The sequence below is a fragment of the Maylandia zebra genome, linkage group LG2 (assembly GCF_041146795.1).
Source record: "Maylandia zebra isolate NMK-2024a linkage group LG2, Mzebra_GT3a, whole genome shotgun sequence".
NCBI lineage: Eukaryota > Metazoa > Chordata > Actinopteri > Cichliformes > Cichlidae > Maylandia > Maylandia zebra.
The window spans coordinates 41,645,792-41,657,699 of NC_135168.1; the positions used below are offsets into that span (position 1 = coordinate 41,645,792).

At 40.7% G+C, this 11,908-nt stretch overlaps 1 protein-coding gene across 3 annotated transcripts in view; it reads right to left on the bottom strand.

Annotated features, from left to right (window-relative positions):
• kcnip1a (Kv channel interacting protein 1 a) overlaps positions 1-11,434 on the bottom strand; it is a 49,878-nt gene extending 38,444 nt beyond the window's left edge. Inside the window, exons 1-2 of one of the 3 annotated variants that reach the window (XM_076874083.1) lie at positions 11,247-11,434; positions 10,737-11,010 (exon numbers count right to left, since the gene is read on the bottom strand). In XM_076874083.1, coding sequence (XP_076730198.1) covers positions 10,737-10,824 — 88 coding nt within the window. In that variant the 5' untranslated portion in view covers positions 10,825-11,010; positions 11,247-11,434. Of the gene's footprint in view, positions 1-10,736 lie in introns of all 3 variants that reach the window. The other 2 variants (XM_076874073.1, XM_004545439.6) reach the window with 2 other exon arrangements.
• Between the last annotated feature and the right edge of the window lie 474 nt (positions 11,435-11,908).

Genomic DNA, 11,908 nt, shown 5'->3' on the forward strand with positions numbered 1-11,908 from the left:
ACAAAATATTTCTTGTTTAGGGAGGCACACAGACTGGGTTAACATTGTGTTATTCTTGGGGACCGATTTGTAGTCATGTGAAAAAGGAATAATTAGTCTGTTCAGGTAGGGAACAATTATCACTATGATTAAACTGGTTACACAAAGCTGTCTGTCTTAAGGTAATGATGCTGCTGTCATTCATGTAAATTAACTCGGGTAAAAATCACTGCAAGGCCAAGAAAAAATTCAGCTAAGGGAAATGGGTAAGAACGTTCCCCTGGACTGGAGGTGTAGTTTCTGGATAAACTGAATGGTCAGTTTTTTCCATGAGTGGAATTTTTTTTCATCCCTGATGGTGCAAGCATATTCCAAGATGACAGTGCCAGATTTCATAGCAATCAAATAATCAAAGAGTGGTTCACAGAGCATGAGACATCATTTTCACACATGGGTTCACCACCGCAGAGTCCAGATCTCAACCCCACTGAGCATCTTTGGGATGTGCTGGACTTTGATGATTCTCTGACCATCCATACGAGAGCTTGGCAAAAAAAAAAGTGTTGTGACAATGCATAAGCTTATTAAAAGATGACATGAATAATTCATGCAATCATCCTTTAATGATCAGCTGACCTGATCATTAAAGGATTTCTTTAAGAAATGGAGCTACTGTAAATCATCACCTTTGTTTAAATACTTTAAACAATAACAAACACGGATTAACTGAGCCATTAGCTTTCTAGTCATTTTAATACAGTGAAACTAAAATAGCACTCTAGACTGTTTAGTTGCAGTCCAGTAACAGTAACGGCAACAGGTTCATCACATTAGGCCGAGTGCCAAACCCTTCCAAGACATTAGCTTGACATCGTGTGTGCTGCTACTCAGTCCTGTCCAGCCTTCGTTGGATCGTTCTGAGTGCCAGCCAACCCTTCTCTCATCATTTATTAACCATTACACAACAGACCTTTTATGGGATTGAGACGGCAGCCTGGGTGAATGAATGGAGGCAAAGGAAAAGTACATGGGGTTAGACTGTGGAGTTGAAAGGTAGAAAGCGTTTGACAGCATACAGACGGTGTTGACAAGCACAGAAAGTGGTGAACAGGCAGTGAATAATAAATTGGCTGGTTAGCTGCTGTCCGGTCTTATTAGATGAAGGCTGAATGGAATCTGTCATAGTGATAACCGCACAGAGGAGAAGAGATTAGGGCAGAGAGAGAGGGAAATGCAGAGGGAAGGAAAGAGTATAGGAAGTGGCAAGAAGACAGCAAGACAAACAGGAGCAGATATTCTGAAGACCAGATGGGAGTAATTCTAGGAGGGAGGGCCGAAGGGGTGTAGGTGAGGAGGAAAAGAAGGAGAGCTACAGACAGAACAGTTAGATGCAGTATTAGGAAGCAAGATTGAAGACTGGCTCCTAACAGGCTTAGTGACATCTGAGTCATCAGGACAAACAGATTGATTTACTGAAGTGAGAAGCAAAGGAGACGAGCTCAACGATCCTGCCAGACACGGGAAAGACGTGTAGCGCCACGGAGAGCAGACTATTTCTGCAGCAAAGAGACAATCGCATGTTGGTTTTCCTTTAACAAAGCCAAGCATGTGTTAGTTGCACCAACACAGACCACAAAGCAAAGTGTATAAAAGGCCCAGTGGAGTAATTTGGTTGCTATGACTATATCATACCGCATAATCATCATGTAAAGGATCATTTCACCAAAATCATAAAAACACAAATAACCCCTATTAAGACATGCAGTTGTGTTTGTTCAGGCTTTAAGATTTCCCTTTTTAAAATGTCTGCTACAAAACCAGCACACCAGGAGTGAAAGAAATTGTGTTTATAACTTCACAAATATAAAAAAAAAATAGAAGGATTTATCATTTTTCCTGTTAACTGGAGAAAATTCATGACTTTGATTTTATTATTGTTCATTTAAAAAAAATCATGCTAGCTAATATTTGCTGGTGTGCTCTGTGTTCAAATAAAAATGCAGCATAAGTATCTGCTGATTTAGGCTGCTGGCCACACAAAGCAGGATCTCTGAAAGTCTTTAAGTCACCATAATCAATCTTAGTCTATAAATCGATCACATGTGTGTGAGAAAGGGGTCGATTGTAGCGGTAAACGCAACAAGAATTATCAACAGCTTCTCTCAGTTGACTTGAGCATTCAAAAAGCATGGTAGGATAGTCTTATTGACTGTCTAATACTATTATATATAGATATATATATACTATGTGGTATTTTAGATGGGCATTGCTTATGTATGTAAAAGCAGTGAGCAGTTCCTACTAAACACTCATCACTTCCCATCATTTAGGTTCAATCTCAGTTTCAGCAGTCCAAAAATTCTTTAAAAACTATGCAGGATCTTTTTGATGGTACTCTAATCTGGCCTTTCTGTTTTTGCAATGGATGGTTTTCACCTGCTTGTAAACTCCCCATATTTCCATTCATGAACTGATCTCTTCGTAGCAGACCTTGGCAATCATGCGCCTACCTCCTCAAGAGTGTTCTTGAATTGACTACATTTTCTTATTCCTGTCATCCTCTCACATCATCTATAATTGACTGAGACAGGACTCTTCCAGACACTAAACCAAGGCACAATGTACATTTTAATTCCTTTAATTTTAAATATGCTTATATTGTCTATCCTGTAAAACAGTCAGATGTCTATTCATATTAATGTACAGAATTCACCTGCTTGCTGCTACTACTGCACATTCACCCAATGTATATACTGTATATATATATATATATATATATATATATATATATATATATATATATATATATATATATATATATATATGTGTGTGTGTGTGTGTGTATATATAAAACACCCAGCACGCGGGCGGTTTATCCCAAGCTCGGGTCCTCTACCAGAGGCCTGGGAGCTTGAGGGTCCTGTGCAGTATCTTAGCTGTTCCCAGGACTGCGCTCTTCTGGACAGAGATCTCCGATGTTATTCCCGGGATCTGCTCGAGCCACTCGCCTAGCTTGGGAGTCACCGCACCTAGTGCTCCGATTACCACCGTTACCTTCACCCTCCATATATATATATATAATGTTCTTCCTCTACACCCCCCCCCCCCCCCCCAATTTTTTTGCACATGTCAAGGAGCGTGTCAGGCTACATTTCACTGTGTGTTATACTTGTATAACTATGCATGTGACAAATAAAGAACCTTGAACCTATCTTTTTTTTCCCCCATGGTTTTTCCGCAAGTGCTGTTGAGCCAGCCAGTACATTTATTGTTTAAGAATTTACCAAACTGTTTTGGTTTTTCAACACGTCGAAGGCCTCCTTCATTGCATCGACATGTCTTAAGAGCTCCTATTGCGCGCTCCAGTGAATAGCTGCCAATTCAACAATTAAACTCAACTCCAGAAGCTTTATCTGTGTAATTAGTCATGGCCTCACCTGGATGTGAAACTGTTTTTTTAGTCATATGTCCAGTTACTTTTAAACCTCTGAAAATGGAAAGCTATGTATAAAAATGACTGCCTTCCTAAATAATTAATGCAATACTTTTGTTAATCCCCTTGAGTTAGAGCTGAAAGTCTGCAATTAAATCCCATCTTGATTATGGGAGTTAAAATCCTCTGTAGTGGTGTGCAGAGGCAACTGTCCAAATACTTTTTTTATCTGATTGAACGATAAGTTATCTAAACCGTGCTGTTAATCTCAGTAATCGTGCTTACTAGCACCCCAGCTCATCACAATCAATATCAAAACATCACCTTTGAATGGCTCTAAAAAACAAAATAATGATTTTGAAGTTTTTTCTATTTACTCTGGTTATCTTTGCCTAATATTAAAATGTATTTGATGATCTTAAACATGTATGTGTAACAAAAACAATGTATATTTTAGCCTAAAAACAGCTGTAACCACGTTGTACTGTTTGAAAACAACAAGAGCCCATGTTGGTGAATCTTTGCTGCTTTTAGACTCTCTCCATCACAACAGTCTCTCCTCAAGGCCATGGCTGCTGTTTTTCTGTCCCACAGTGCATCTCTCAAAACAATTCACCGCCATACGCCACACACAAACTTTATGTCGCCTGTCAGAACGTGAAAAACACCATCTAACCTTCTTCCCCCCGGGTCGATACACAGATGACACATTTCCGAGGGCTCTTTAAGCTCTGTGCAGCTTGACGTGAAGTTGCACAGGACATTAACACTGAGAGACGCACTAACACAAAAGCTGTTTATCCATTTACTCTTAAGCTTGGCTGAAATATTTTCTGCTTCATTTGCCATAAATGTTTTGCAGACAGCGTCACCTTGCCTGTGGGTGTTACTGTTCTCAGACACATTCAGCCTTCACTAGCCGGCCTGCTATTCCTGGAAGCAGATAGTTAGCAGATGAGTGTATTCATCTGTAAATAAATATAAAATTGACATTTTTGTTGAAGGGAATCAGGTCTTATTTCTTTACTTCATCAGTGCCCCAGTGGTTTATGTGAACTGAATGCAAACAACTCTATTGACTCTCCCCTTCTGTGTCTCGTTCCCTTCCTCACTGCAGATGAAAGTGATGGAGGTGTTAATTGTATGCAGCTTGGGGATTGATTACAGCGTTTAGGGGGGGAGAGTGGCGTCCCCACCTCAGAGAGCCTTTTTCATAAGAATTATTATGCATTATATTTTGTATTAAATATTCGCCGTGTCCCCTATGGCACATTAAAAGTGATATGACAGCATTTTGGAGCTAAGCAGCACGCGCACACACACACGCACGCAGTTGTCGAGCACACTCAATGAGATAATAGCACACACACATCAATATCCAACTCAGAGCATATGTGCAAAAATGTGCAATCATGTGCACACCCTCATCCATCTTCTCATTTTTCTTTCCTCCTTGCTCTTTGTTCTTATTTACTCTTTCCTCCTCTTTTCTGAATACAAATACGAGCCAAGTCGCCAACCCCCCGCCCCCCCACCACCACCACCCCCGACTCAAAGCAAGAGGGAGCCTGGAGCAAATATCTGATGGAAAAAAAGAGGAGTTAGTGAATATTTCATTAAGTACTTATGAGGAATGCACAGCTAGGTCACTGTGGCTGACAACTGTGAACCCTGAGTCTGAAAATCCGCCTTGCTGTCCATCATGCATCAGCCATCAAAGGAAAAGCTGCCTCGTGTGCCAGCACTTTGAGATAGTGAATATTTAAAGCTTTAAACACTACATTTTTCTCTAATCTGCTCTGAAAATGTGGGAATGTGTGGTTACAGTAATCTGGAAAGGAAAGAGAGAAAGAGTAACCTGATGCCCTCTGCTGTCCAGTCTGATAAACACAAATACAACATATGGATATTACTCATAAACATTGTTGAGACAACACTGGTCTCTGCGATTCTTTTGGTCCTGGTAGAGATCACGCTAAGATGCTGCCATGTTTTACACAATCATTTTATTACTCATTATTCTTAGAGGTGCATCTGGAGATCAGCACACTGCATTCCTATGCTAAAGGCTGATCTAAAGAACTCCACACAACAGTTACAGTTATAACCTCTGGTCTCCTCCCCCCTATACAGTAAACACCCCCACAATGGAAATACACTAGTACAGTGGCCAAGGGTGCTGACACCCTGACCCCCATCTCCTTTTATGGTAGTGCCCGTTTGCCCTTTGTCTGCTCCTCACCCTCAGTAACTCTTGCTAGTGTCCTGGGGGTGGGGGTTGATTGTCCTCCTGCCCTGTACCTCAGTTCTTTGTTCCCATCCCAGGCCTATTTTCTATTTTGTATTCTTACACTCATTAACCGCAATATTATAATGTTGAAAGAAATCACAAACTATATTCTCTTTAACTCTGATCTATATGAAGGAATCTATTCTCAACAACATGAATACATAGTTCTCTTTAAAAGGTCATTTCTGGTCTTCGTCACCTAATATTATTAGCCATTTATAATTGGGGTACTAAAAATCATGCTGGGTTGTTCTCATTAGTGAACACCAACATCTTTTTCTCCTCCTGTTTCTAAAGCACATAAAGAAAGACTGGATTCAGGTCACGAATTGGGCTCAATTTATTGTGAGAAGCAAGTAGTTTCAGGGGTTCTTGCCTTATTCAGCCTGCAGATAAGAAGAGATTTTTTAGTAGTATTTTCTCTGCGTGGCTGGGGATTTTCAGCCAAACAGGGTTTTGTTTGCTGATGACTCCCATCAGGTGCCATCGCATTTGCCCAGATCACAGCCGAGCGCACATTTCTACATCCAGGCAGGTTGCTTTTGTATGCCAGGAGGAAGCACCAGAGGGCAGGCTGCATGAAAAGAAAAAGTGAAATCAAGCAGGCTGTTTACAGCCTGGAGCTGCTTGGCAGGATGTTTACAGGGTTTTCAGAGATGACAGGAAGCAGAAGAGAAGTTTACTGCTAAGGCAATGCAGAAAGTGACTGACAGGCAGAGATGAACTGAGAGGGAAACCAAAGTGATGAAAGGGATTTAGTCTTTACAGCCTGCAGCTAGAAGAAAAAAGCAGAACTTAAGAGAGGCAGAGATTTCTGGGAAGCAGAAAATTCAACTAGTATGTTTTTTTTAATTTCTAATTTTTTTTAATGTTATTTAGACACCTTTTTTTTAAACTGACAGGAAACACCGAAGATAAAGGACTCTGGCTAAAACGAGACAGGCAGCATCAGAGATATATTAAAGTTTCTAAACTCGCTGGAGCAACCCAGTTAGCATGTTTTTTAGTAGAATTTGAGAAATAGAAACTTTTTAAATAATTTGGTCTGCAAATAGTTAAATGATTAATGATGTTAAATGATTCCCTCTTATTGTTCTTTCTCTGGAGACTACACAGTTGTTATGACTTACTAACAAAATAGTTGAATTAAGTTTAAAGGGTGACAGTATTGAATTTTTAAAAAATACCTTTACCTTAAAAAAAACAACAATTTTATCGCACTTCATATTTTTCACCTAGCTGCCCACTCCCCACCTGCAGTAGCTCCACACCCACAACCAACAGTCTACAATCATCATATTCAGTGTATACACTGTCCACCCATTCATCCATCATTTTCTGCCACTTGTCTGGGTTCAGCATGGTATGTGATTGCCCCAGGGCTTTGTCCCTGCAGGACATTTCTGAAACACCTCACCTAGGAGGCATCCTCAGCTTTGATTTCATTCTTTCTGTCACTACCCAGAGATTGTGGCCATGGATGGGGGCAGGAGCAAAATGACAGCTCTGCTTTTACTCTGGGCTCTCTTTTTTTTTTTTACCAAAACAGACCAGTAGAGTGTCCCCATCACTGCAGATGCCCCTTTCAATCTCCTGGTCCACTCTCCCCTCAGTCATGAGCAAGACCCCAAGATACTCAAATTCCTTCACTTGGGGCAGCAGCTCAGCCCCGACCCAGTGTGCAGATGTTCCGAAACTTAGAGGTGTTGATTTTCATCCCTGCTGCTTCACACCTGGCTGCAAAAGGCCTACTGGATGCTGGGCGTTGTGCCGAGTGCACATTTCTGCTTAACAGTTGGTGTTTGAGCAGGACAAACTGTTGTTAGCACAGAGGTTTGCCAAAAAAACATGACTCGGGTTCCGATCTGGTGGTCTATTCTTCCCAATCACACCCCTCCAGGTCACACTGTCATCGTCCACCTAAGGACAATGGAGTCCCCAGTAGGGCCATTAAGAAAACGGAGCACATTGAACTGTCATTAGGTGCACAGACAGAAACTTAGTTCCAATTTTATGATCTCTGTTTTTATTTTGTTCCAATTTTATGTTCACATTTTTATTTTTTGTATCGGTTTTATGGAAATAAAAAAAGTGTCTATTTTCCACATTGTATGTGAATTATTATAAATCTTTAAACATGTTCAACAAAGTATTTACACAATGAGCTGCTAATTGTTTGAACTGCATAAATTCATTCTTAGCTGATTTTTCTTTACATCTATCTAAAATGTAACAAGCAGTATCTCATGTCTTTAACGTCATGCATAATGTTTTGCCATTTCAAGGTCAGCCGTGTCAAAGAGCTTAAGTGACTTTGATAAACTTAGTTCTTCAGAAGCATGTTTACAGGTCTTAAAGCTTTAGGTATTATAATTTAGTTAGTAAGAAACCTGACTTCAGCTGCTGTGTAGCTCAGAGTCTGATTTAGTCAGAGAGCTTTATGGTAAAAGAGAGAATTTTTAAGTAATTCTGCTCCACTGCCTGTCATAAAAGTCCTACTGAGATGTAAAGGACAGATTTGCATATATATTTTATTTTATTTTATCCCAGTCCTTAATGTCCCTTTCCTGTCTTCCTGCAGAATAACAAAACACATTTGTGCCATGAATTTCAAAAAGGGAAATGGGATTAGCAACATCAGAAGCATAATTCCTTTAGTGAGGTTTGCTGTCACTGATTTGATGATGGCTTAAGACAACCACTCATGAATTTAGCGATTTAATGTAATGTTATTTTCTCCCCACCGTAAACTCGTATTTTCCCACAGGTACCAGCAGATGTCAGTGCTGCTATGAAAGCCTTTACAGAGCTAAATCCTTAGCAAACCTGTGTTTACAATTCATTTCAATACATTTAAACACTTGAAGTATTTTCTCTTTCCAAAGCCATGCTGCTACTGGTTTAAAAAAAAACTGATATAAAAATCATGTTACCAGTGAGAGGACCAGACTATTCTGTCCCCCGCAGCTTATTACTGTCTTCTTAAAGTGTCCTAAAATGCTGACTCTTAAAGGTCATCTGAAAAGAGCCTGTAACTTACAGTGAAGTGTTGAAAATGCTGTCAGGCCTCTTGGCTGCAGAAAGTAATAACCCTAGTCCCCTTTTACCATCAGCATCTCAGAAAAAAAAACAGAAAAGGACTTTGCTGCTATGGATGGACAGATGGTTGCATGGATGGATGACTGGATCAATATCTCAGTAGATGATATTTTTTACTTCACGGATCACGAATAATTCTTAAGGGAGAGTAAAATACTGATCTGATCTTTGAATTTATGAGTTTTGATCAGTGGAGCATTCTTGTGCAGAGGTAACAGCTGTAATTCTTGGTAGTATTAGTTGCTCTTAAAGAAGGAAAGAGAAAATAAGCACATGGAGCTAACAAGCTGTGGATGCTTATAAGTTGAGAAACTGTAGGAGACATTACTACACAGTAAAAGTCCCTCAATGGCAGTGCATTGGTTTTCTGGAGTTTACCCTAAAATCACCAGCACATACAGTTATTTAAAATTCTGATCTTTAAAAAGAAAACAAATATTAGAATTTCAGATACAATTAAGCACCATTAGGAAAACAGTGAGCCAAATGAGACGGCATTACATTAGACTCTCTTTCCTTTTTCTCCAAATGGCTTCATAACCGCCCAGTTTACAACTATCCAGTTTCTGATGCAGACTGTGAAAGTGATCTGAAATGGATCCCAGCACTCAAGAAAAAATATTTCAGAAAAACAAAGCTCAAGCACGAAGCCTAGGTGTAATTAGTATTGCAGTGTTCATAGTGTTCATCTGCCACTTCATATCACATCTTCTTTTCATATTCAGTTAACACAATGTGTGCGTATGAGCCTGAACCTCAATGTGTCTGATATTTTGCAGAGCCAGATCTCTGGTTCCCTGCAGCTCATTTCCTTTTTGTCTGTGTGGGTGTTGTACTGACCGTGTGTATTTTTTTTTTTTTTTTACATATATGTGCTCATTTGTGTATGTTTGTGATTACTTTCTGCTCAGTGTGCATTTTATTTCCTGTGAGCATGACAGGGGAGCACTTTATGTTTGCTGCTGGTTGCTCTTTTGGTTTGTCTTCTAAAGACTGATTTGTTATGCAACCAAACCTCAGCAGAAGCTCCTTCATGACGTTATGAGTGTGTGAGACCTCGAGGGCAATTCTACCCACTGTGGCTGAAAGCTTGAGCCATCCACAGACATGTTTGTGAGTGTGTGCGTGCATGCATTTGAGTAAGCCTATTGTGCATCTACTGTATGTGTTTCACTGAATTCTTAGAAATTTCCCATCCCACCAGAAACAATTTCAGCTGGCTCAAAGAGTATTATACAGTAAGTGTGTGTGTGTTTGTGTGTATGTGTGCATTTGAGGAGGCTTGTGCGTGTGCCTTCAAGCAGCTGCTATGCTGCAAACAGTTTCTGAAGCACGGCTCTGTGTGCCTTTTGCCTGCACTGCTTTCCTGCTTCGGCAGTAAAATGGATCGCTTTAATGCTGCACACGCGCGCACACAAAAACATCAGGCCAGTAACATGAAGACACAAGAAACATGCAAGCACATACACACATATTAACCACTAATAAATCACAATAGTAAAGCCCTTCGTTTCCTCTCGACATGTGTGTGCAACTCCTTTCCCCGCCGCTGCCACACCGACGCTTTTTATTACTCACATTTATCACAGGAGCACACTCGCACACACTCTGTTCTGTATCAACTTTATCTCTCCTCTCTATTAGTCGCTTACTCCCTTCATCTCTGTCTTTTTCAGTCCCCCCCCCCCCCCCTGTGGAGAACATACTGAACAGAACGAGGTCAATAGCAGACAAGAGTAGATGCCGCGGAGAGTGAAGAAAAGAGTTGCACGAGCTGAAGATGAACAATGAAGTGGACTGAACTTTCACTTCTGATTGTGTGCTAATAGGCTTTCCTGCAACACTATCACTGTCTGCAGCACCCACTTTCTGAGCAAGCAACTTGTGCAAATTCAAGAACTTAGGAATATAGCCATGGCTCAAGCACATACGTACCTTTGATGAGAGTCCCAGTGACCAGTTTGTGAAGGGTCACAGCAAACTTGACAAGACCTTGTTTGCAGCGTTTTGCACACCCTGTCATCCTGACAGCGACCCGGGATGCAGCAGGCTGAGCAGGGCCAGAGCAGGACAGGGTTTCCAGGTCCAAGTCAGCACCACCAGTAGCAGCACTCTCAGATCAATACAACTTCTTCTTAGTATATGTATCCAACACCGGCAAAAGGAGCAGAAGATAGAGGCTTACTACGTCGCCTTTCGTCTTCCTAAGCTGGAGGGGAAAGGAGGAATGGTGATCTCCCTCTGTTTTTCTCTGCTTTCCCTCCCCCGCTCTTTCTTTGCCTTCTCCAGCTCACCTCTGTGCGTGTCCAAATTAGTGAGATGTGCATATAGTGAGAGTGAGAAAGAGAGAGAAGAGAGGAAGAGAGAGAGAGAAAGAAGGTGTGTTGAGGAAGTAAAATTTGGTGTCCGAGTAAGACAACTACAGCTTATTAGAGATTCTCTTACATTCCAAGTTTCCATGAAACTTCCTTCTGCGGACAGCCTGTGGGGTTGCAGTAATGAAGCAGTCTCATGAACTCTTCGTTGCTTTTTCTGTCCTTCTTCTTCCTCTTTCTTTTCCTCCTCTTTATCAAATGCGTTCCCCTTTAAGTGGGGAAGCAGCAATACACTTTCAGCACCGGTGACAATGGACAGCTCCCCACCACGCAGACCAAACACACTAAGCTTGTTCTGCTTCTTTCTGTAGGCAAACACACGCGCACACACACACATGCTAACATGCACACACACTCCTCCTTCAACCCCTCCCACAACCCTCAGAACACATGAAGGCACTTGGTCTTCGTCCGCTGATGAAATGAGCTTTGTCTGCAAACACCAGATTCAGCATTTATAAATATTATCACCAAAATTAGAAATAGAAAAACTCTGTGATTTTAAAAGGTATTCAACTTGACTGTGTTTAACATTTATTTATTTATTTATCTTTTGTCTTTTATATTTTATTATTATTATTTTTGCTTTTACTCATTACGTGTAAATTTAAGTGGATTTCACATTTAAAAACCAAATAAACAACTTAATATAGAGTCAATCTCTGCCTGTCAGCTGCCATGGAGCTGTCACAGGTCAACGTTCATCCAATCCAGTCTATGCTTTTTCTTGAA